The sequence below is a fragment of the Pseudoliparis swirei genome, chromosome 22, assembly GCF_029220125.1.
Source record: "Pseudoliparis swirei isolate HS2019 ecotype Mariana Trench chromosome 22, NWPU_hadal_v1, whole genome shotgun sequence".
NCBI lineage: Eukaryota > Metazoa > Chordata > Actinopteri > Perciformes > Liparidae > Pseudoliparis > Pseudoliparis swirei.
This window is the reverse complement of record NC_079409.1, coordinates 4,369,814-4,396,706: the sequence shown is the minus strand read 5'-3', so window position 1 is coordinate 4,396,706 and position 26,893 is coordinate 4,369,814. Positions and strand designations below refer to the sequence as shown.

The 26,893-nt window shown below is 42.6% G+C and overlaps 1 protein-coding gene across 1 annotated transcript in view; it reads right to left on the bottom strand.

Annotated features, from left to right (window-relative positions):
• Window positions 1-413: 413 nt before the first annotated feature.
• Window positions 414-26,893, bottom strand: part of LOC130212711 (thrombospondin type-1 domain-containing protein 7A) — a 133,221-nt gene continuing 106,741 nt past the window's right edge. The window contains exons 19-28 of the mRNA XM_056443849.1: window positions 25,651-25,766; window positions 25,088-25,205; window positions 22,237-22,382; window positions 21,022-21,220; window positions 14,674-14,847; window positions 12,651-12,749; window positions 10,052-10,134; window positions 9,101-9,314; window positions 7,565-7,652; window positions 414-2,328 (exon numbers count right to left, since the gene is read on the bottom strand). Of these exons, the coding sequence (XP_056299824.1) occupies window positions 2,244-2,328; window positions 7,565-7,652; window positions 9,101-9,314; window positions 10,052-10,134; window positions 12,651-12,749; window positions 14,674-14,847; window positions 21,022-21,220; window positions 22,237-22,382; window positions 25,088-25,205; window positions 25,651-25,766 (1,322 nt within the window). The 3' untranslated portion in view covers window positions 414-2,243. The remainder of the gene's footprint in view (window positions 2,329-7,564; window positions 7,653-9,100; window positions 9,315-10,051; window positions 10,135-12,650; window positions 12,750-14,673; window positions 14,848-21,021; window positions 21,221-22,236; window positions 22,383-25,087; window positions 25,206-25,650; window positions 25,767-26,893) is intronic.

Here is a 26,893-nt window from a genome sequence, read left to right as displayed (position 1 = left end):
GGGTTATATAAAATAAACTGAATTGAAATGTAATAGAACCGTTAGCGCTGTTAGCACCATTAGCGCTGTAAGCACCATTAGCGCTGTTCGCACCATAAGCCGGCGTGCTGGGAGTGGTGTGGAGGCCGTAGATGTGCTCTGAAGTTCAGATTTCAGCAACTTAACTCATACATTTTCCACATTGAAGGAAATCTAGTGATATTATTTTCTTATTGTCTACGAATCCCACGAAAAGACAAAAACCAACAATGAATCGATCGCACGAAAAAGTATAATCCGTGTATCCAGAGCCTGAATTATGAGATGATTATCTTGAGAAAGAAGAACTCATAGTAACACATCATTGGTAACTTTTCATGGGATTTGTTTGACGATGCATCAAATATGTAAGCAAACAAAAGACTTGTTCTATATTGACAATTTCAAACATCTTTTATTGAGGGTCCCGCTCGCTTGTGAACATATAAATAGAAAGAAAATGGCTCGATAACTTTTTTTGTGTTTACAACCGTGTTCTTATTTATTTTCAGGAATTCTTCCCACACATAAACAACCTGTACAAAAAAACAAAAACGTCTGAGCCTTTTTCGACTTTTTTTACCCTATTTACTTTTTCTTCTTCATGACATACACCTTGCATCGTGATGAAACAACAATCGGCAATATCACACACCCACTTCGCAATATTGAAACTAAACATGTTTTTTCTGTGCAATATAAAATAAAATGTACACATACTGTACGTAGATTTTTTTTTCTCCAAAAAAATAAAAAAATTGCTGTTTATTTACAAATCCCACAACAAGAAAACAAGTAAACATCCTCCACACCAGTTTGGTTTTTTACGTTGAATTCAGCAGAAGCGTCTTCTCTTATTATTGACATGTCGGATAGTTTCTTCGTACAGATCGTCTTATTTTAAACTATATTCCCCCCATGTAGTGTGACTGTAAAACGACAGAGCACCTTTTATGTTGATTACTACATGAAAACTCAGAACTTCAAAATAAAATGTTGCCTTCTTTATGTGTACATGTAGTATAATGTTCAAGTATTACAACTCTATGACAGGACTGTTAGTATTTATTATCGTCAGTAAGGCAGAAATTACATTTACATGACATGAGTGGTTTAGATTCATTATTCTTTCTTTTTCTTTAATTAATTCCAAGTTTCAGTTTTTCCAATTTTTTTTACTGAATAGTGCAAAACAATTTTTCTTTAAAATATTACATTTGAATTCATTATGAATACTCATGGTTTAAAAATAACTTTTAAAGCAGCCGATTCATCAGAAATGAAGTCGTCCGTATAGTTAAATCTTTAATTTGACCCAGGTAAAAAAAAAAAAAAGGAAAAAAAAGGTAACCACCAGACAAAAAAAATCTACAAAAAACCACAGAAGGTACTTTTACTACAACCCAAAAAAAAAAAAAAATCTGTTGTGAGAAATCAAATGTATACACATCGCTGCTCCTCCGCTGCGTGGGGCTCGTGTGTGTGTGTGTGTGTGTGTGTGTGTGTGTGGAAGAGGCAGTGCTTTATGGCAAGAGAAGGTAGAAGTCACGTGTGCATATCATGCTGCACTAATATAGTGCAATGTGTAGAGCGTGAAACCAAAGGCCGGGGTGGAGGCTGCTCCTCCGTCAGCATCGCGCAGATCGGTTTATCCCACAAACACTGGCGAGTCAGGCGAAGGAGGAAAAGAAAAGCGGAAGAAATGCCTCCCTCTTTGTTCCAGAACCGCAGAAGAGATTTGAGTCAAACCCCGTTGGAGGATTGAGGAGAAAAGGAATCCAAATCTTTTTTATGGAGATTTTCCTCCTCCACCTCCTCCTCTTCCCCCGCGGTGACTTTTGGCAACGTACGAACCGTCGGAGCATCCTAAGCCTCAAGCGACTCAGCGTTTTTAGGGAACGGGCGGTAAAAAGCGTGGGGGGAGGAGGGGAGTGGGGGAGGATTCATGTAGCGGCATCTTTTCTTTTTTTAGTTAAGTTGGATGTGTTTGGGGGGGGGGCCCAACAAAAAAAAGGCATCTCATTGAACACGCTGGAGGTCACGAAGGCTCTCACAAAAAAACAAAACAAAAATACAGTAAAGAAAAAAAGGTGATTGAATGGAGCTCTACTTGAAATGGATTTTCTTTTATTTTCTCCGCTGACCTCCGCGGTGAAGGAGTGGATCTCCGTGGCGGTCGAAGGTCCTCGGGGGTCGGAGCGCCTCCCGGGGGGGGGGGGGGGGGGCTACATGTCGGTGTCCCCGTCGTAGGCGAGGGTCAGAGGTTTTAGTCGGTTGTTTTGTTGCCTCTGAGGCCTCTTTGGCTTTTTGCTGTGCGGGAAGACGAGAGACGAGAGGTTAGTGTTGATGACATAATCACCATGACGACTCCTCTAGCGTCGGTGTTCTCCATCGGTCTGGAAGGTTTAACGTCAAGGTCGCCGGTTTGATGCCCGACTCCAACCCTCTACACGTCAGTGTCCAGCAGCTCCGCTCTGCTTCGAAACTCTGAGGTCAAAGTTCATATTTGCCCCTGTATGTTTAAGACAAAAAATAGTTCATTATAGTTACAAAAAAAAGAGTGAAGGTCAGCTGGATGTTTTTAAAATGAAATAGCAGTTCTAATGTAGAAGAACAAATAGAAATATATATATATATATATATATATATATTAAAAAGAGATATATATGTATAATATATATCAAATTTTTTTGATATATAACAAATATATATATATATATATATATAAAAAAAACTAAATATATATTTATATTTTTTTCTTCTTTTTTCTTTAAAGCACATTAAATATATAGATTTTGGCTGTTTTTAAATACAGTCTGAAAGGCAGAATGAGCAATGACGGTTGTTAAAAGTTCCAGAAAAATGAATACTCAGAAAGATAATCTATTTAGATGAGCTGCTAAATACTTTAAAACACATTGGAAACCAATAACATACTTTAAAAATATACCAGTGTCTCTTACCTTAAGGGAACTATTACATAACTATACGCAGAGAGGGAGGGAACGGCGTCTCGACAGATCATACTAACTGATTTGTTTTTATGTATTATTACGGACACTTGCATTCAGATCTAAACGGACTATAAATATATCAGTAAAAGTATTTGCATGCCAACTGAAGCTCCCGTGTGTAGTAATAGTGTCATTACACACCTTATTACTACACACCAGCTTCAGTTGGCATTAAAGACATCTCATATATTAAATATATTTTACATATATATTAGTATCCTCCACTCTAGAGCGTAGTTTGTTAAAATGCCTCCAATGGCAATTTTTTTATGGCAGACTATGACTTTTTATGGCCTCTTTTCCCATCTGATTACTTTTCAATCCACACTACACTGTGAGTGTTATACTGTGACTAACATCCATACATGAGTTTGACTAGACACCTTTGGAAGTCTGATTGTATTGATCACTTTCCTTAGGACACATCCACCTCCTCTCACTCTTCTACCTCCGGAGCTCGTGGAATAAAGAGTTCCACTGCGTTTCCTTTCGGAGGCCGAGGGTTCGACCCCGAGTGAGTCTCAAGGTCATAAAGTCAGCAAATAAGCACGTTGAAAAAAAGTCACAGGCAAATAAATTGATAATTTCTAATAATAATTCAGCATTATTACATTTTAATGGCGCACTTCTATTTTAACCGGCGTGTATAGCCTTAACGGCTTTAGTTCAGCTGAGTCAGCACTTATAGAGGGTCGGAAAAAAGGCATATATAGTACGTCATGAAGACACAATTAAAAAGCCTTGATGTATGCCTATTATGCCATAAAAAGTCATAAAGGTGTAAGCTAGTGCTTTAATATATTTCCTTGGCCTACTTGGCAGTTTATTTATCGCGGGAGGGAGGCGGACAATATATTTAGTTTCATTCGAGCACTTTCGCTCTGAATCATGTCCTTGTTTCCTAAAACCTTGAAGAAGGCCATCTCTGGAGAAAAGAAAATCAAATATATTTAGTTGTCTCTATTGTTTTTAACTTATTCTAATTCTGAGACGATTAAAAAAAATACATTCTGGAAAGTTATAGAGACAATCAACAACGTTTGTTTTCATGTTTCTGTGATGAAGAGCTGATAAAATCCCTGCAGAGTAAATAAAAACGTTAGAAAACATTTAAAAAAAGAAGAAGAAATGTTGCTAATTTATTGTTGATCAACCAATAATATGACTAAAGACATTAAGGAACATTTTCAACGAAGGCCAATTTTCATACGCTCTTGGAAGCTGAAGACGGATTAAAAAAAAATCAATAAACTCAGTTTGTCAAAAGGATAATGAGCTCTTGTATTTGGCAGGAAATGAAATGAAGATGGAAATGAATATGGAACATGTGGCTGTACTTCCTCTCTCAGCCACCAGGGGACAGCATGACATCACGAGTCACAGAAACGAGTCCCTGCAGTAATATCCACGTCTTCGTTCATCCTCACGTGTCCCTGTGGTAGATTTAGTCGATCTGTCTTATATATATATATATATATATATATATTGAATATAGTTATATATATATATGTATATAGTTTTTATATATATATAGTTATATATATATATAGATAGTTATATATATAACTTTATATAACTATATTCATATTAATATATTAATGTATATATATATTAATATATGTATATATATACATATATATATGTATAAATATATGTATATATATACATATATATGTATATATATATGTATATATATACATATATTTATACTAGGGCTGGGCAACGATTAAAAATTTTAATCGCGATTAATCGCATGATTTCCCTGATTAATCGCGATTAATCCAAGAATTCATTCAAAAGTAGTGTATAGCGCACTTCTATTTGAAATGTTCTGCCATATGAATGAAAGTGCCATAACATGTGTTGTCCCTGTTAGAGACACCAGAAAACACTTTCAGTGCAGTTTGTCAATTCCTAGAACTTGACACTTATTTTAAATGTTCTGCCATATGAACTAAAGTGCCATAAAATCTGTCAGGACATTGTCAAATGCACTGTTATGCAGAGACACTGTGACAGAACGCTGGAGACTGAAGCAGGGACATGATCAAAGGCAGTCGTCTCGCAGCAGCGATCATCTCTGGTGCTCTATCTGCTCAGTGTGGTGACTTTATTTGTCACATTCCACTGCTGTGCAACTTCAGTAAAGTGTCCCGCGCACGTTTCAGCATCATGTGTCTCCTCTGTGTTCATCAGTCAGGGCATGTGAATGCAGCGCCCACTTCTCATCAATATAATGCTCAGTAACTCCGAGGTCATTGTGGTTACAGAGTGATGTCCAGTAGGGTGACCAGATTTGAGTTTGTGAAAAAGAAGACACTTCGTCTGGGGGGGGGGGGGGGGGGCTGAGATTAAACATCTCTCTTGTTCTGCCTGTTTTGTGATATACAGGACTGTCTCAGAAAATTAGAATATTGTGATAAAGTTCTTTATTTTCTGTAATGCAATTAAAAAAACAAAAATGTCATGCATTCTGGATTCATTACAAATCAACTGAAATATTGCAAGCCTTTTATTCTTTTAATATTGCTGATTATGGTTTACAGCTTAAGAAAACTCTAAAATCCTATCTCATAAAATTTTAATATTTCCTCAGACCAAGTTAAAAAGATTTATAACAGCTGAGTGTTTGTCAAGGCTCAGGAAACCCTTGCAGGTGTTTCGAGTTAATTAGACAATTCAAGTGATTTGTTTAATACCCTACTAGTATACTTTTTCATGATATTCTAATATTTAGAGATAGGATATTTGAGTTTTCTTAAGCTGTAAACCATAATCAGCAATAAATCAGAATAAAAGGCTTGCAATATTTCAGTTGATTTGTAATGAATCCAGAATGCATGACATTTTTGTTTTTTTAATTGCATTACAGAAAATAAAGAACTTCATCACAATATTCTAATTTTCTGAGACAGTCCTGTACATGCCTAAAAGGTGCCTAATATTTCTAGACTGAAATAATATCGGCATTATAATTATTATAACTATGAGGATTTTTTAGTTGCCTATTTTGTGGAGCCCCCTCAGGACTTTGTGCCCTACGCACAGCGCGTAGTGCGCTATGGGAGCGGCGACGCTGGTTGTAGTGTATAGCATGCCGCACAAACAACAATGAACTAGTGGAGGCGGCAAGGTGCTCCGTGTTGCCAGATTGGAGATGGTGAAGTATCATACCAAAGGCTCAAAATGGTTGTATTTGGAGGATAATTATCGTGTATCTGGCAACCCTGAGATCGGTCGACCAATGACTGTCCTCTAAACCGTCAGAGCTCACGTAAGAAGGGAGATACCATTTCCAAAACTTGTCAGGGGTAAATACGAGTTTATGAAAACCCAGAGAAAAACAAATATCCGACGAAGCAAAATCCCGGACGTTTTTGGAATCCCTGCCGGACGCATTTTTTAGGGCTCAAAAGCAGGACATGTCCGGGGAAAACTGGACGTCTGGTCACCCGATGTCCAGTCGTCCCCATGAGAGCAGCAGCACGTTGTGAAGCTGTCGCTTTGCAGTCCTCTCCTTTTCATACAACTCGTGTATTCTCCGTGTGATGTGTGTCTTGAGGGCGTCTCATACCTGCCGTCATTTGTTGAGATTCTTTTTCCCCCACAAATACTCTGACTTTATGATGTTATGTCCATTGTTTTGTCGTCTGCATTGTTTATAGTCCTCTAGGTGTTATGTCTATGTATTGTCTTTTGTCTAAAAAATTATTATAAAAAATAAAAAAAAATTATACAAATAAAAAAATAAAAAATAAAAACATGCGTTAATGCGCGATAAAATAATTGTCGGCGTTAATTAAGTGCTGCGTTAACGCAAGATTAACGCGTTAACGTGCCCAGCCCTAATTTATACATATGTATACATATATATACATATGTAGCCTCTATATATACATATGGTTACAGGGACCCAAGATTGTTGTTGTTTTTTTGCTCACACGAGACGCGTATTAAGATACGTATTTTATCATGTGGATTCAAAAATGTTAGAAATGAGTTATCTCACGGATGGACTTCTCTTCCTCAGCGAAAAGATGCAAACTCATCTGACCTATTTGAGTCAACGTAATCCGATGTGGGTCCCTTTTAAAAAGCGGGTGTAAACAGAACCTGGGAAGAAGAATCCACGGGCAGCGGCGTCTACCTGCTCTACGGATCCACAGACACCTGGAGGGTTCGTCCTCACCTGCATCAGCACCTTCACTCCGCTAGTCAGGCAGGACATGTGGCACTTTGCAGAAAGGTCACAGGGGGGCGGGGCTAAAAGGTCAAGGACTGCAAGTGCAGTCGGCCTCCTGGGCGTCGGCCTCCTGGGCCTTAAGGGAGCGGTGCACTGTGGCGCAGTAGCTGCTGCCCTCGCACGGGGGAGGAAGGCGAGGAGGAAGCAAAGGAGGAAATGAAAATGAAATGGTGATGTGACGGGGTGGCTGGACGAGGGGGAAGGGGGCGGGGCTTTAACTCATTTGGTTTCATGAATGAGGAGGATGATGATGATGATGAATAGGGGGGAATTAAACTGGTCAACTCACCACGCGAGGTATATCATAGACACTATGAATATGAGGAGCACGAAGGCTCCGGCTGCTACGCCGTACACCCACATCTTCAGCTTCCCATCTGTGGAGGAGGAGGCGCGTCAGTTGGTCCGTTTTCACTCGCAGACGTGAAAGAAGCTCAAAGATGTCGCCGCCGTGTGGACATGTGTATCGTATGAATCAGGTACCGTGACACCGGTTCTTATTCCTGCTTTAAAGTGACACAACATTTTGTCATATTCTTGGGCTCTGGATGAGGTCCAGATGTGCTCCAGTCTACGGAGCGCGTGGGGCGAATTACACAGCAGAGGTCAAAAGGTCATCAACCGATTGGAATCGCGTAAAACATACAAAGAAATTAAAATGTTCACGCTAAACTTGCACACACAAAAAAGAAGAAAAGACGGCTTCTTATTTAAGAATATACTGAAAAACTGTTATTTTACGTGATTTTACTTTCGGCACTTTAATGCTCATCATAGAGTTTTGAATGCAGGAGGCCTGAACGCGTCTTCCCCTCCAGCTGGGAACCAGAGCCGCCGGTTAAAGTTCTGCTTCTATCCACGACACCTGAACTCTGCTTTCCTCCCGCCGTGACTTCCTGTCAGTATTTCATGGGTACCCGGTTCACACGAGGAATATACAAGCTGCGATGTGCCATATAATCCTAAAAGAGACACAGTGGTGCAGAAAATATTCTAAATTAAAGTTCTTCCAGTTACCAGAGGGTTTAAGGGGAAGTTTTCCTTTTCCCTCCAGAGGATGCTGCACACACTGTATCTTTATGGGATATTGGGAGATGTACAAATGACCGTAATTGAACCTGAATTAACCCTCCTGTTACCTTTATATTTACTGACATATTTTACCCTCGGGGTCAATTTGACCCCAGCAATTAAAACCTCCAGAAAATTATTAGAATTAATATTGTTTTCCAAGTTTAAGTGTGAGGTACTTTATGTTTGTTTGTTGACTACCTAAATAGCCCTTTAAATATATAAACAAGTTGATATTTCTTATATGTTTGACACAGTGAAAAACAGCCTGGAGTCACATTGACCCCAAAGAACACCGACGTTAAACATTGAATGGGGTCAAATTGACCCGAAAGGTAACAGGAGGGTTAAAAAAATGTGCAGGTACATAAACGCCCTTCAAGCGGCAGCTTTTCGAAGTGACGTGTGATTATTTACCGACATCTATCTCGGCGAAGGCGCATTTATCGTCTGATTTACAGCCGTCACCACCTGGATGTGTGTCGTTTACATGTTTTTGTTGCGTAATAACACTCAAACTGACATTTCTTCATATGTAAATGAACCCTGTCTGAATCTTTTTGACATTTCTGACTTTATTTTGTAAGCACGTCTTGACAGCTGAGAGAGAGAGGAAGGCACCGTCAGACACCCGGGGGATGAAAGGTTTCCATTTGACAGCAACACGACACAAAACTTTACCACGGGATTTTATACATTTAGCATATCTTGCGTTTGATATATTTCTGGGGGGGGGGGGGGCTTGTGGTCTGACCTGGCCCGTAAGGCTGCAGGTACCAGGTCCGCCCGGTGCGCCCGGGCTGCGCGGTGGCGGGCGCGGTGGGGTTAACGGCACGGCTGGTCTTCACGTCCCCTTTCTTGTCCCCCGCCGTGGGGATCTCCAGCACCGGGATGGGGGCGCACTGGTCCAGCTGCCCGGTGGGCGACAGCACCTCTGTGAAGCCCTCCTCGCACATGCATATGGCGGCCTGCAGGGGGCAGCACACGATCACCAGTGAATCGAGAGAGGGAAGTTGTCGCTGCGAGAGGCCCCGGAACTATTTAGTTTAAGATTTAAACACAAACCATCAGCCTCCAGAAACAACTCAGAGCTCGTCTGAGCAGGTTTGTGAACTCTGTTCATTACACAGAGACGTGTTTCTGTTATTAAGCCCGATATAATTATGAGAAACACCTGCACCACCAACTACATCCCCCAAAGTGGGCATGCGTTTGAACCAACAACCTCTGAAACTAAATACAACATGTATTCAGGACTGCTGCATCGGACTGCATTAGTTTGAGCTCTGGTGTACCTAATAAACTGGCCTTCTGAGTATATTTAGTCATGCTGGACTGAACCGGTGACCTCATCAGAGGATTCTGACCTGCCAACTCCGTCTCTTTCTGCTCCACAAACAAACTGAGACTTTCAAATATAAATATATATAAACACCTTCAGATGTACCATCTGCTGTATCTGGAAACACATAGAAATAGATTTTTCTCAGATTTCTTCGGTGCCGCACAGCTGACTGACACTGTGTGAAAAAAAAAAGGCTTTTTACATCTTCATGCTGCCATCACTTCATCCACTGTGGCATTCAAATTCAATTCCGGCAGCATGTTTTTTGCTCAGCGAGCGGAGAGACGTTCGTCCGGAGGGAAGCGTGAATCATATTTTCTCTCGTCATTGTCGACGTGAGGAAGAAGAGGAGCCGCTCACCTCGCTGCAGAAGGACCTGGGCATGAGGCAGGGAGGCTCACAGGAGCTGTTGTCCACCGGAGGGTTCAGAGGAGGGCACCCCCCTGTGGGGAGAGGACGAGAAGGTTAAACGTTTGGGTCACTTAGAAATGTCCTTATTTTTCAAAGCACTGTTTTTATCAATGAAGATAATTAAATGAATCATAAATGCTCTCTCTACATAGTTAATGTGTAGATGACTATTCTCTGGTGTTTAATGAAGTCTCTACAGAGGTGTGTAGAGGCCCATCTCCAGTGTTCTAGTGGTACATTGTGTTATCGCCTTAGAAGACTAGCAGAGGGGTATAAAACCCTTGAAAACCCTTTTTAAGTGAGCGCAGCTGAAAACAGTTATGCTGGTGAGAGAAGCTATAAAACTGGCCTTCCTTTGAGCCACAAGAAGAACTACATTAAGTGAGCGGGTCATTATGACCCTGAACAGCACAGGTAACTCATCTCTATTTATCTACATCACCCCACGAAGAAAATTAAACTTACAAAATGCAAATAAAATTTAGGAGAAAATACATGTTATGGTAGACTAATGCAATTTAGATTTAGATTTTTTTCAATGTACCTAAAAAAATGTTTGAACATGTATTTTTCATTAAAACGAGTGAGTTCTCCTGATTGAACTCTGATCTAAGGAGGGGTGAATAACTCAATTCCACTAAAAACTGATTGAATTGTTAGTAATGGTGTTGGTGATGAGGTACAAACTATACTTTTTAGGATTTTGGGGTTTCTGACCACTTTTGGATGATTCAACATTAACCCGGGAACATCATGGCTGGAAGAAACGAACACAACACGAGGGTTAATATTTACATTATTTATAACCTCGTCAATGTCTTGACTATATTTTAGATTCATTTTGCATTAAATTTGAAAAATAAAAGTGTGAGTTTTCATGGAAAACACAGAATTGTCTGGGTGACCGCAAAACTTTTGAACACGTTAAAAGTTTTTTTACACAGATTTCCCTCATGCATCCATCGCGTGGCGGAGCGAGCGACCTCGTGCTCATGTGTTATGCAGAGGTGAACATCTGGCCAGCCGGCGCCTTCGCTTCCTCTAGAAGTCAAGAGCATTTGAATTCTTTTCAAGAACAGTGTGTTATGTTTCTGACATATATTTTGTGTCACTTCTTCCTCCCACATAAAACTCGACACTCACCGATTTAGACTTAACGTTTCAGTTTCTCGCCTTTCACATAAATTCAGCACGTCGTTCACAATGCAGCGTCAAATTGTTTCGCCGTTTTAAATAAACCGAGGTGCTCTGACACACTTCATCTTGTTTCCACTCTTTGTGTCATTTAAAGTTTAAAGTTTCAAGGTTTTATTTGATATTTGTGTCTATATTTGGGGCGACGGGGGGGGGGGGGGGGGGTCAGTGGTCAGCAGGTCCACCTTCCAATCAGGGGGTTGGCGGTTCAATCCCCGCCCTAGTCGATGTGCCCTTGAGCAAGACACTTGACCCTGAATTGCTCCCGGTAGCTGTGTCTACGGTGTATGAATGTAACATGTAACGCGTCTTTGAGTCAATAATAAGACGATTAGGCAGCAGTCTACAGATTCAAAGTGCTTTTTTGGGGATTTTTTTTAACAGAAAACATATATCAGACAATCATATTAAATATTATTCTTATTTCTTTCTGGTTATTTATTGTTATTATTTTTTTTTAAACTAGAACGGGCACTCGGTAGAGTGCATACCTTCGCCGCAGCCACATTTTGGCATTAGTTGCATGCCAATTGGATAAAAAATTGACCTTGACCTTTGACCCGATCGATCCCAAACTCTAATCAAATGGTCCCCGGATAATAACCAATCATCCCACCAAATGTCATGCGATTCGGTTTAATACTTTTTGAGTTATGCGAGGAACACGCATACAAATAAATAAATAAATACACGGCGATCAAAACATAACCTTTCGCATTTTCAATGCAAAGGTAATAATACAAAAATATATGTAGTTATTTTTTGTGTACAGATAAGACACACAAAACAAAGAACAAGAACAAAACGCTATTACATTCTCTACATTATGGAGGGGGGGTGGGCATGTGTTGCCCCTCTCCTCCTGACATCAGGGGCAACATCATATTTCTCAGGGTCAGTTTTGACCTTTGCCCTCGTGAGTTTCCGACGCTGCCCCAGGGTGAACGAGTGTCTTTAACCCTTGTGTTGCCTTCGGGTCATTTTGACCCGATTCAATATTTAACCCTCCTGTCGCCTTCGGGTCAATTTGACTCGATTCAATGTTTAATGTCGGTGTTCTTTCGGGAGTCAACAAACAAACATAAAGTACCTCACACTTAAACTTGGAAAACAATATTAATTCTAATAATTTTCTGGAGATTTTAATAGCTGGGGTCATATTGACCTCAAGGGTAAAATATGTTAGTAAATATAAAGGTAACAGGAGGGTTAAACATTGAATCGGGTCATATTGACCCGAAGGCGACAGGAGGGTGAAACATTGAATCGGGTCAAATTGACCCGAAGGCAACACAAGGGTTAAGCTCATCGTTCCCACAACATTCCAACAGGTTGAGCTTCCGCCGCCGCTCACCGGTGACGTTGAGTCCGTCGGAGCGCTGGCACCACACCGCCGACCGGCTGGAGTTGGTCCGGCCGCCGCTCATCCACTTGTACTCGTGACATTCGCCCCCTGAGAACCAAATAAAAAGCGATCAATACCGATAGAGAGCGCGCGGCGGGAAGACCCATCGATCACGGGAAGTGACGGATTAATAAAGCGGCCGCTGACTTACGGTTGCGTAATAGGCGTCACATGACACCGCGATCAGTGTGTCTCCACGGGGCCCCGGTTCAACGTTTTAATCTTCGCTGAGAGCTTTTCGCCTCATGGCTTTCTATCGATGCCATTATGACTTTATCAATATCTCCATCAGCGCGGCGAATGGTCCCCCCCCCCCCCCCCCACAATCATCGGCCCGGCTCATTCGGAGGGCGTCAAATGAACAATTTAACTTTGAACAAAAGGAGAGATCTACCCTCCTCCTCCTCCTCCTCCTCCTCCTCCGGGGTACAGTAGCACTCCATCTGCAGCGTGAGATGACATCACCCCTTAACGGGCGCTCACTCTTCTCCTCTGGCCTCGTGGACGGAAGGCGTTACATTATCGTTCAATCGCTCACGCCCGGCCCGACACTTCACGCCATCTTTTACCGGGAAATTGTAGTTTTACTACCGTTGGACACATTCCTCAGAGGGAGAAAAAAAGCCCCTCTGGAAGAAGACGAGTTGGATAATTAGAGTAGAGGAGCAAAAGATTCATTAACACTGATAAAAACAGCTATGAAGGCATATAGAGCGCTTCAACGGTTATGTGGGAGACGCACGCATGACGGTCGTGTCGTAGCACGCCGAGCGGCAGCTCCACGCAGAATTATTGGCGATGATATATATTTAATTTAATTTATTTTGAGTAGCAGATAATCAAAAATGTGCCTCTGTCAGGACGAGAGTGCAACAGATGTCATGTGTTACGACACACACTCAATGATATGAAATATGAGTATTGAGAGGATGGAGGATCAGGTGATTGATCGTGTGATGTTTTTGTTTTTTTGGGCTGTGGAGGTTAAAGTTCTAAAGACGTGACGGGAGGAACGCCCTCATTACATCTCACGGTTCATAATAATAACAAAGAAATGGACATATTGTTCCTGTTACCTCGTTCAACGTGAACGAGTGTGACACAGTACAACCCTGGTGCAGGAGAAGACACAGACTCGAAACATGGAGGGAGGAGAGGGGGGGGGGGAGAGAGAGAGAGGAGAGGAGAGAGAGAGAGAGAGAGAGAGAGGGAGAGAGAGGGGGAGGAGAGAGAGAGAGAGAGAGAGAGAGAGAGAGAGAGAGAGAGAGAGAGAGAGAGAGAGAGAGAGAGAGAGAGAGGAGAGAGAGGAGAGAGAGAGAGAGAGAGAGAGAGAGAGAGAGAGAGAGAGAGAGAGAGAGAGAGAGAGAGAGAGAGGGAGAGAGGGAGAGAGAGGGAGAGAGAGAGAGAGAGAGAGAGAGAGAGAGGGAGGCTATCAGAGGCGACAAAGATCTCCACAGACGGGGCTTGAGGCGGTGATGTGGTTCTTTGCCATAACCATTAGGCTGCTGCCCCCCCCCCCCCCCCCCCCCCCAACAACATTATTTTTTGTATTCAACTATTTGATCTGTCTCTCCTTAGCCCCCCTTCCTGCTTCTCCCCCCATCCCTCTCTCCTCTCTGCCATCTTTCCTGGTCCTCCCCTCCGCTCCCCTCCTGTGATGCTGTAAAATCAAATCAGGTCAGACTGCTGTGGGGGCGAGAAGAGGGGGGGGGGGGGGGGGCTGCTCTTCAGAATGAGCCGGTGGCTCCAGTCTATGCTGAGCTGTGGCGGTGGGAGTGATTCACAACAGCACAGGGATGATGGAGGGGGGAGGGGCCTATATTTGTAGATCTGACCCGAGGATGTGGATAGCGAGGAGAACCTTCGTCTGATTCCCTTCTCCACACATATTTTCTCTGAGGTGTGTGTGTGTGTGGGGGGGGGGGGATAGATTCATCAGCCGTGCGGGCCACATCCAGGTGTCCCCTCTCACCTGTGCAGGGCTGAGACTCCCACGCCTGGTCGGGGCAGAGCTGCAGGTTCTCGGGCTCCTGGGCCAGCACGGCCCGCGAGCGGACCCGGACCGAGCCGAAGTCCACGCCGGCGCCCTTGACGCAGACGCTGACGCACGAGCTCCAGTCCGACCACTCCATCAGGTAGCACTCGCCTGCAGAGGGGCGGAGCCACAGGGGACGCCAGAGGGACTCGTGAGGGACTCTACACACGTTTAGCTCTTAAGAGACACTCGTTGAAGACTTGCAAGACATTAATAAAACACTAAATTATGAAAAAACTGTGTTCAGGAAGTGTGATACCTTACTTCATATTTATTACTCATGAGCTTTTTTTAATTACTCATTTAGCTTTTTTTAATGAATATTACTCATACTCATTAAAAATAACAATATAACTTGGGATTAAAAGTAATAAAGCTAATTTCTCCACTGTATTACGTTTGCAGACCCTCAGACCCTCAAACCCTCAGACCCTCAGACCCTCAGGCCCTCAAGCCCTCAGACCCTCAGACCCTCAGGCCCTCAAGCCCCCAGACCCTCAGACCCTCAGACCCTCAGACCCTCAGGCCCTCAAGCCCCCAGACCCTCAGACCCCCAGACCCTCAAACCCTCAGAAACCTTCGGCTCTTAGACCCTCAAACCCTCAAACCCATAGGCCCTTAGACCCTCAGACCTCTTCCAGCTGCTTCTCCTTAAAAAGAGGAGGAGCTTCAGCCAGTTTGAACTCAGAATTCACATAAACATTGAACAGATCAGACATCTTTTAATTCATTTTCACGTTTAAATAAAAGGTGTTAAATTGGAGATGCCTCGGTCCTCTGCTCGGGACGCCATCACGTGGCCGGATCCTCATGTACAAATGAGCTGCGTGTTGCCGTGGTAATATTCAGACATTTGTGTTCAGCACTTTTTTTTCTTATTTACCGGCGTCCTCTCATCTTCTCGTTATTACTCGTTTTTCAATATCTGCATCGCTCTGTTGGCGACAGGTGGACCAGATCTCCCACTTGAGCAACGCTCCAGTGATATTTTACGATTGTGTGTGTGTGTGTGTGGATGCAACCTGCCAGGATTCCCAAGCTGTCCCCAGTCCTGCACTAACAGGTCTTGCATGTCCCCCCCAGACCCTCTACGCCACGTCCCTGCACAGACGCCGCTCGGTGCTTTGGATACTTCAGCTCTCCTGTTTGTCAAAGAGGGGGCGGGGCTTACTCGTTATCTAGGGCAGCGTTTTTCTCACTGTTTTCCATCTCGGGGACCAGCAGACATCTGATGAGTGAGTGGAAAACACACACACACACACACACACACACACACACACACACACACACACACACACACACATTCTCAAAAGTGTAAAAATGTGTTCAAACCGCAAAGAAAAATGTTCTCGTCCTCTTTATTTACAAAAAAAAAAGAAATATAGATTGAAAGCTGAACGATCAACCGGGTGAACCAAAATAGACGCATAGCACTTTGGAAATATGAACTCCACGTTTGTATTTTGTCTTTTGGCAAAGAAGCAAGAAACAATAATTCTCCCTTCGGGTACCGCTGACACGGAAAATAGGAGATTTATATTTAAGCTGCACTGTGTGAAAACACACCCTGTTTTTTATCCGGCTGCATCATAAATTGGGTGTTTTTTTCCGCATTGAAGTGTTGTAGATTTGCCCTATTTATCCAAAAGAAAGATTCTCTCTCTCTCTTCTTTTTCAGTCAGGGTTGGAGAAGGAGGAGGAGGAGGAGTGCTGATATTGTGCTGTTTCTCTGCCCTGCAGGGCGGAGACTGTCAATGTGGGGTCAACAGGCGACTGCGATGCCATCGGACTTCATCTTGTGTGCTGACGGCGGCCTCAAAGGTCGCAAAGGTCACGGCTGCTTTTGATAGTTTTCCTCTGTATTTTTTTAATAGATTTTTTAAAGAAATAATCTTCTTTTTTTTCTTCCGGCAAGGCTGCAAATACTGCAAAACTGGACTCGTTCGCTCCAATTTCACAGCTTTATCGTATTTAGTTTGGTGTTAAACTATAACGTCTTAAAAAGATATTTAAGATTAAAAACCTTCCAGGAGAGGAAAGGAAAGCGGCGATGTGACTTAACGCCTCACAAGAGACTAAAAGAAGCAGGAGATGGACATGTTGCCGTTGTTCCAGATTAACAGGGAGATGTCGCACTAAAATCAATAATCATACATTCAAAATATACTCAAACCGGGTATAATAATACGAATACCTCACAGCGTTCGCCGTGCACACGGCAGCAGATGTCCAGCTCGGCACGGAGACCTGGACCAAAAGAGGTCCGGCCCGATCGGGCTCTCACCCGAGCAGGTTGGAGGCTCCGCCCCCCCGCTGGGCTCGCCCATGCTGAAGCCGTGTGCACACATGGCGCACTAACGAGCTCCGAGGTGGCAGCAGGAGCCACGCGGCACACGGCACACGCTTTGTAGTCTTAACCACCTACGCGTGTATAGTTTAGATCACAGGCGTCAAACACAAGGCCCGTGGGCCGAATGCGGCCCGCCACATGATTTTATGTGGCCCCCATCGGCTTAAAAGACACATTTTATTTATAATATTGAAGAAAAATATCCTGTGCTTTTATTTTGAAGGTTTAAAATTAAATGGGTTTATGTTATAATATTAGAGAAATGTTCTTATGTACAACATTTCTACACTCAAATAAACAATAATCAAATGCAAAGAGAGTTATTTGGGTTTATGTTATAACATTAGATAAATGTTTTTATGTTAAATATCCTGTGCTTTTATTTTGAAGGTTTAAAATTAAATGGGTTTATGTTATAATATTAGAGAAATGTTCTTATGTACAACATTTCTACACTCAAATAAACAATAACCAAATGCAAAGAGAGTTATTTGACAATAAGTGTGATTAGTTTATACAGTTACGCCGGCCCTTTAAGAGGCGGCCATGATGCTGATGCGGCCACACCTGGTTTAGACGGTTTATATGTATATCACACGAGGCTTACCTGTGTGCAACCTGAAAGCGATCAATACTTAACTGAAGATATCCACAAACGTTGAAGTGGAGTGATTGATTTTTTATAAAAAGGTTTTAAGGAGGATCGGGTCTTTAATATAATTGCCCTCTTCAGAACCGAGTGCCCCCATGTGGAGCTGCTAATTGGATCGGGGGAAGTTCACCGTGACGACGTGACACCGGATAACGTTGCATGTTACACGTTCCAATGCATTGCTTAAAAATAACAAAAATGATAATTAATCAGGTTAGAACTAAATCTGTGACATTTTAAATTTCCCTTTATTTTTCTTCTAATTAATTCCAATGCAGCAGAGATCTGCTTTTTTTGGGACTATTAATTAATTTCAAATCATATCTTTCTGCACAGGGTTAGATTAGTTTACACTGATATTGTTAATATGATACCAGTGTAGATTAGATTAGATTAGATTTATTTTTCCAATGTATATTTTGTATTTTAGTACTAGTATTTAGTATTTAGTATTGTTATTGAGTTTTGTGTTTTATTTTAATTTTATATTAATGTGCTGATGTGCACCGTTGCTGTGATCCTGACATTTCCCCACCGTGGGAATAATAAAGGAATATCTAAACTAATCTAATATAATCTAATTCCAGTGGTATTATTATTATTATTATTACTATATTAGAAACTTTCTGTTTCAGTCCATATTTGCTGTTTCTCCCAGCTTTAAAAACTAAAAAAAGCCCGGAGCGTTAGTGTGGTTTTAAAGAGAAATATGCCACTGTTATTAAAGTAAACTGCATACGATTCAAGCAAAAACAACAACAACAACAACGGTGCGGGAACAGTAAATGAGGGGGCGGGGCTTAGTGAACAATCAACAGCCTCTAAACCTCTCACGTCGTTTCTCTCTATCGTTAAACGTCATCGTGCAATATGTAAATAACTTTAAATCCCCGTCTAAGTATGAAAACACGCTCCGGGCCGGTAGCTCCGGTGGATTTCGCTCCATTTCTATCATAATTAGACGTGTTTTTTTTGTCACGTCGTCTTTCACGTTTTTTTTTCTCGCGTAGCAAATCTGCATTTCGCCGCGTTGCATAACAACAATAAATCTTCATCCCCGTGAATCCTTGAACATGTGCCGTATTAACTGCCTCATCGTGAGTACGAGTGCGGAGAGCGACGCCTCATAATCAACTCCGAAAACACTTCTCCTCTCAATCAGCATCTCCGAGGAGACGAATACATGCATACAATCTACAATTTGTTGTCGTTTACATCGCAGCAGATTGTTTTTTAGTGAGGTTGTCGCTCAGCTTGTGTCTCTCTAGAAGCCCCTTAGGGGTTGTGTTATCTCGCCCACACAGATTATTGATTGCATCCCCTTTTTTTCCCGGTGTTATTTTATCCGTCTGTGTGTGTGTGTGTGTGTAATCACTTTTCTTCCATGTTTCCTAACTGTACAAATGGAATACATTTGATTCAAGAGCTCTATTTCCACCGGGAGAGCAGGTGGTGCAAAGAGACAACGTTGGGAAGCCTGTGAGGGATTCGGACCGCCGCACCAGTTTCCATACGCTCTTCATTTGAGTCGAAACGATTACTCAACTAAACGATGAGTCGATCAACAAGATGAAAAGAGTCGACAACTATTTTCATCCATCCATTCTCATCCGTTTAATCCGGCCACCCTACGGAGGAGACTCATCTCCTTACCCTATCTCTAAGACTGAACCAGCCACCCTACGGAGGAGACTCATCTCCTTACCCTATCTCTAAGGCTGAACCAGCCACCCTATAGAGGAAACTCATCTCCTTACCCTATCTCTAAGACTGAACCAGCCACCCTATAGAGGAAACTCATCTCCTTACCCTATCTCTAAGGCTGAACCAGCCACCCTACGGAGGAGACTCATCTCCTTACCCTATCACTAAGACTGAACCAGCCACCCTACGGAGGAGACTCATCTCCTTACCCTATCTCTAAGGCTGAACCAGCCACCCTACGGAGGAGACTCATTTCCTTACCCTATCTCTAAGGCTGAACCAGCCACCCTACGGAGGAGACTCATCTCCTTACCCTATCTCTAAGACTGAACCAGCCACCCTATAGAGGAAACTCATCTCCTTACCCTATCTCTAAGGCTGAACCAGCCACCCTATAGAGGAAACTCATCTCCTTACCCTATCTCTAAGGCTGAACCAGCCACCCTATAGAGGAAACTCATCTCCTTACCCTATCTCTAAGGCTGAACCAGCCACCCTATAGAGGAAACTCATCTCCTTACCCTATCTCTAAGGCTGAACCCAGCCTCCCTAGAAAGGAGACTCATCTCCTTACCCTATCTCTAAGACTGAACCAGCCACCCTATAGAGGAAACTCATCTCCTTACCCTATCTCTAAGACTGAACCAGCCACCCTATATAGGAAACTCATCTCCTTACCCTATCTCTAAGGCTGAACCCAGCCACCCTATATAGGAAACTCATCTCCTTACCCTATCTCTAAGGCTGAACCCAGCCACCCTATATAGGAAACTCATCTCCTTACCCTATCTCTAAGACTGAACCAGCCACCCTATAGAGGAAACTCATCTCCTTACCCTATCTCTAAGGCTGAACCCAGCCACCCTATATAGGAAACTCAACTCCTTACCCTATCTCTAAGGCTGAACCAGCCACCCTAGAAAGGAGACTCATCTCCTTACCCTATCTCTAAGGCTGAACCAGCCACCCTAGGAAGGAAACTCATCTCCTTACCCTATCTCTAATCTTTCGTTGTAAGAACTGTGTGTCGACATCACGTTAACTGGGAGGAAATGGGCACAACTGGGAGTGTGTGGAGCCCGATGGAGCCGGGTGAGAGCAGAGGCCGACGAGACGCAGCACTCACCAGTGCATTAAACTTTCATAAAACACAGTCTGTCATAATGTAGTCCATTTATTCTGCCTCCAGGTACGCTATTTTTTAAAGGTCGCAAACAGATACTGAGTGCTACCAGTTAGAGATAATAAAATCCACCCACTGACAAAAGTCTTTTTTTTATTGGCCGCTCTGAGATATCAAGCAAAATTGAGCGCGTGGAGCGTCGCGCGGTGACTCCAACCCCGAGATGCATAACAGACATTAATAGTCGAGATTCGACTGTTTAATAAATATCGTGGCTGTTCGGCGCTCCTCTGAACTCCTCTCACACACACACACACACACACACACACACGCTGCATTTCTGATTCCCTATTTGAAATAAATGGTAATAATATCTTCATTTTAGTCACACTTTAATCATAAAAATACAAATACAAATCTTAATAATGAGCTTTTTGATGAAGCTTCTTGCGGTACCTGGACAGGGCAGGGTGCAGGCCTCCTTCAGGTTGATCATCTTGTCCCCGTCCACGGACAGCTCCAGGCTGCCGCACAGCTCCTCGTCCACCGAGCCGCCGGAGCCGGAACCGGAGCCGGAGCCGGAACCGGAGCCGGAGCCGTCCGACACGAAGCAGGACAGGTTCCTGTAGCGCACGCCGTGTCCGCACACCACGCTCTGACAGGACCGGGAGAGGAAGCAACAGGATGCTGAGAGACGGCTCATTCTAACCATGAGCCATTTAAATTGAAAAGTCACATTAATGTGAGCACTATTTATAAAAACCACGGATATGAAATATAAATAAAGAGAGATTAATGGGTTCATTTAAACTTGAATACGCTGTAAAAACTGATTCGGGTTAATTAATACCTTCTAAATGAATAATATAGTAACCTTCACGTAATAAATAAAGACTATGTACAGTTTTTAATTACATTGAGCTGAAATCAAGACATTTATTTGGTACATTTTACTTAATTTAGTTTGAATAAAATCAGCTCTGAATCACTTTAATTATATTTCATTATAGAATTTTCCTCATTTGGAAGTCTTGGTTTATTAATCAACTGCACACCAAGGCCACTTTCTTTCCACTTTAATTCAGTTCATCAACAAAAAGAGAGGCGCTGGCCATAAATCACACGTGAAGGCATCACAAAGGCTTCGTGTCCACGCTAACGATATTAATTATCATCTCTATTGATCGCCGGACGCCCCGACGGAGCGAATACAGATGAAACCAGCGGCCTAAATTAATTTCCGGGTGATGCGGTCCCATTAAAACGACATCCAGAGCCCTCAAAGTTTTGTTTTGACGCCATAAAGTGACACATGATTCACATCGAGGCGCGGAGGCCGCCAACGTTATTGGCAGCGGTATTGGTTTACAGGAACGTATCGGCGTATAAAAAGAGCATTAGATTGATCCTCGCCGTCCGTTCCACACAATAACTGTGTGCGTAGGGATTCGATGGGGGTGTGCATCAATAATAAAGTTTCCGTTAGTATTTTTTTTTTTACAGGTGTCCAGAATTTCCGTCTTCCAAAATCCACTTTTGGCTCAAATTCAAGTGCGTATTGATCTCCGTCAAAGCTGCATTCTTTGTAGCTGACGGAGATGTATATACGATACCCGATCATTAATATTTACGGCTGTTGTTACGGTGTGACGTTGTGATTGGTCGACGTACCTCCACGCGGCACTCGGACCAGTCGCTGTACTGCCAGCGGTAGCAGGGCCGGACGGGGCAGGGCCTCCACTGCTCCGTCTGGGGGGGGCAGGGCCGGCCGTCGCCCCGAGAGGCCCGGACCACCGAGCGCCGCCGCCGCATCTTACCTGGGAGGGAACAACAACACAGGAAGTGACGTCAGCGCGGCGGCCGCCGCTTTGATATTTGTTTAGTTTTTTGGTGCCGACTCTCAGAAACAATGAGGGTCCTGCTGGGACCCACATTGTTTCTCTACTTCTACGTTAAAATCTCAACTTCTACGTAAAAATCTCTACGCCTACGTTAAAATCTCTACTTCTACATTAAAGTCTCTAATTCTACGTTAAAATCTCTACTTCTACATTAAAATCTCTACTTCTACGTTAAAATCTCTACTTTTACGTAAAAATCTCTACTTCTACGTTAAATCTCGTAAAAATCTCTACTTCTACGTTAAAGTCTCTACTCCGTAAAAATCTCTACTTCTCCGTTAAAATCTCTACTTTTACGTTAAAGTCTCTACTTCTACGTAAAAATCTCTACTTCTACATTAAGATCTCCAGTTCTACGTAAAAATCTCCACTTCTACGTTAAAGTCTCTACTTCTACGTAAAAATCTCCACTTCTACGTAAAAATCTCTACTTCTACGTTAAAGTCTCTACTTCTACGTAAAAATCTCTACTTCTACATTAAGATCTCCAGTTCTACGTAAAAATCTCCACTTCTACGTAAAAATCTCCACTTCTACATTAAAATCTCTTCTTCTACGTTCAAGTCTCTACTTCTATGTTAAAATCTCTATTTCCAGTTAAAATCTCCACTTCTACGTTAAAGTCTCTACATCTACGTTAAAATCTCGTAAAAATCTCTACTTTTACGTTAGAGTCTCTACTTCTACGTTACAATCTCTACTTCTACGTTACAATCTCTTTATCTCGCATTACAGACTTTATTTCAGGCATCCAACTGAACCCAACACATTTAATTAACCCGTTGACTCCGACGTGAGGGAACAGAGTAGAACAAAAAGGTAATCTCCGGTTTATGGCTCTAAAGCACAGATTTCTATTCACTGGCTAATTATTTCTAAATTACATTGTTCAATAAAACAAACCACTAAAGCCAGAACAACCACATAGTCCGCTCCGACTGGTTCTCTGTCGCAGCATTGGAGCTTTTTAAAATCTATTTATACAACTTCACAGCCTGTAAAGCGGCGGCTTTCCGCACGATAAACTAACGTCCGACATTGTTGGCAAAACGTAACGACGGTCGTCCATTGCAGCTCCTTTTTTAAAAGGCATGCGCTTTTGTTTTTGAATGGCATTAAATGAATGTCGTAGCGGCGCTTCGCTTTAACGCAGCGGGCGTCGCTCCAACAATGTCCGGAGGCCACGCCCACTTTGTCCTCTCGAAGCCCCACTGGAGTAAAGGGTCTTTGTGGTCCCCCGTCGATCAGAAAACTCTCTTTAAATGAACCCGGGAGCACCGAAACCAAGCACACACACACACAAACACGCACACACACATGCACACACACACACACACAACACACACTCTCAGACTCCGGGACCCTTTAATTGTGGCGTAACCCACCGATCTGCTCCCCTCAGTACACACCTCTGCCTACACACGATACCTTTCAACACATGAACCACGAGCCAGCCTTCCCACACATTCACACAACCGGTACAACCTCATATCCCATTCTGACAAGAGAACATCAAACACACACACACACATGCACACACACACACACACACACACACACGCACAAAGTAAGTAAAATAAAAACACATCTTGCTCCTTCTACCAAAACTTTATATCTTCTTCCTTCCCTCGTCAAAGAGCTCCCCACAGCCCCGAGGAGCAGGAGGAGCAGGAGGAGCAGGGGGACGGACAACAACCGGGCGAAACGGGCGGGCACGTTTTACGTTGTCGCCGGTCGTTTCGGGAAAGACTCCGAAATAACCACTTCCTCCCTTCTGCTTTTTGTGAGTGGGGTTTTATGTTATCTGGCCCAAAGCCGCCAGCGGGAGCAGGAAGTGTCTGATATGGGACTTAAAGGAAAAAAATGTATCCACTCGAGGATGTTTTGCTGAGCATGCATTTGTATACACACACACACACACACACACACACACACACACACACACACACACACACACACACACGGTAGAGCATCATGAGGGCGACTGCTGCGTTTCCTGTAAAAATGTTTCCCTTTATGTTACAAGCAGCCGGGGGGAAGGGGGGGGGGCTTCTTTCTTTTTTCTTCTTCTTTTTTTTTTACAAAAAGTGCTTCTCAGGTGAGCCCTTACACACCCAAAAAAGAAAAGATTTCTCTAAAGATGCAGTGAGGACATGAACTGCATCTTTAAAGCTTCTTCAGCGCTCGCCAAGAGGATACATCGATGATGACATCATCATCATCATCATCATCATCGGGACAATCAGGAACAGCTGACCTTGGGTCCGCCTCCTCACACCATCACACTGCGTCTCCCTGACGACGCCGTTTCTTTGACCCTTGCTGCTGCTTCTTGTTACGTCGCGTTCAACGGAGTTTAAGTGAGATCCAATCGACTGGAACGACTCAAATTAAAGGATTTATAAAGTTTTTATGCTTGTTGGACCTCCAGGATTTAAAACCTGACACTTCACGGTCCCCTTTAAGTGCGTGAAGGTCGTCTCACTCCACACCTTTACACCTCGTGAGGTATTCAAAATGCAGAGAAATGCTTTTCAGCCGAATCCCCCGTTCCTCGTTTGTTCCTCTTTGTTGTTGTTTACTGTCGTTGTTTGCTCTCGAGCGCCGGTCGACCTCCTCACCGTCTAGTCCGCACGTCTGCGAGCAGTCCGACCACGGCGACCACGCCGACATCTGACAGTTGACGGGACACTCGACCACGCAGGAGACGTTCATCTGCCACTTCTTCTCCAAATCCAGCTGCGGCACACACACGCACACACACACACACACACAAACACACACGGAAGAGGTGAAGAGGTTAATGCACAACGACTCCCAGAAGCCTTTGGGTTGGAACATCGAGGCCGCTGTGAAAGCCGTTCTGCCACTGTGTGTGTGTGTGTGTTTTGTGTGTGTGTGTGTGTGTGTGTGTGTATGATCCAGATGAGGAAGTGGCCCGGGGGTTAAATCCCCGCGTGGCTCTGCCGCAGCCCGCCGGGCCACAATTCCAAGGAGCCGAGACACATTACGGATAAATAAAAACGCTCGACAGTCGACAACAATCTCGCCATGAAAATATACTTCTGAATATTTCATGTGGGCCTGAAGCGGCCGCGGACGTATATTATGTCATGAGTGACGCGATTAAGACATCAAGCAACATGAGGAGAGTAAAATAACCCATAATTCTGTGCCGTCTCACCTCCTCACAGAATTTGATGTTGACCGATTTGCCGTTGCTGCGAACGCAGTCCAGCATCCGGGTCTTGACGCCGCTCCCGCACACGGCGTTGGGACTCAGCTGGCACGTGCTCCAGTCTGCAGAGGAGCACGACAAATATTCACATTTACACTTTTCGGGGAGCTGTTGGCATTCAGGAAAAAAACGGCAATGTCAAAAGTGCATGAGAATCCAGAATCCAGACAACAAAATATGAATTAATGTGAAGGTTTCTGATACAGTGTGTTGACACATCGATATGAAACTAAATTAATTACCAGCTGCGTTGCTGAACAACTCAAATGTTCATGCCCTCTCTGGATAGATCTTTATGCATATATATATATATATATATATGCTTATATATATATGCTTATACATATATATATATACATACATATATATATATGCATATACTGTATTTATATATATGTATACATACATATATATATACATGTGTATGATGTATATATGTATGTACATATATGTATATACATGTTTATATATGTGCATATATATACATATATGTATATACATATATATGTATATACATATATATATGTGCATATATATATATGTATATATACATATATATACATACACATATATATGTGTATATACATATGTATACACATATATATATATGTATGCATATATATATATATCTATACAGTATATGCATATATATATGCACATATATATATATATATATACAGGACTGTCTCAGAAAATTAGAATATTGTGATAAAGTTCTTTATTTTCTGTAATGCAATTAAAAAAACAAAAATGTCATGCATTCTGGATTCATTACAAATCAACTGAAATATTGCAAGCCTTTATTCTTTTAATATTGCTGATTATGGCTTACAGCTTAAGAAAACTCTAAAATCCTATCTCATAAAATTTTAATATTTCCTCAGACCAAGTAAAAAAAAAGATTTATAACAGCTGAGTGTTTGTCAAGGCTCAGGAAACCCTTGCAGGTGTTTCGAGTTAATTAGACAATTCAAGTGATTTGTTTAATACCCTACTAGTATACTTTTTCATGATATTCTAATATTTAGAGATAGGATATTTGAGTTTTCTTAAGCTGTAAGCCATAATCAGCAATATTAAAAGAATAAAAGGCTTGCAATATTTCAGTTGATTTGTAATGAATCCAGAATGCATGACATTTTTGTTTTTTTAATTGCATTACAGAAAATAAAGAACTTCATCACAATAT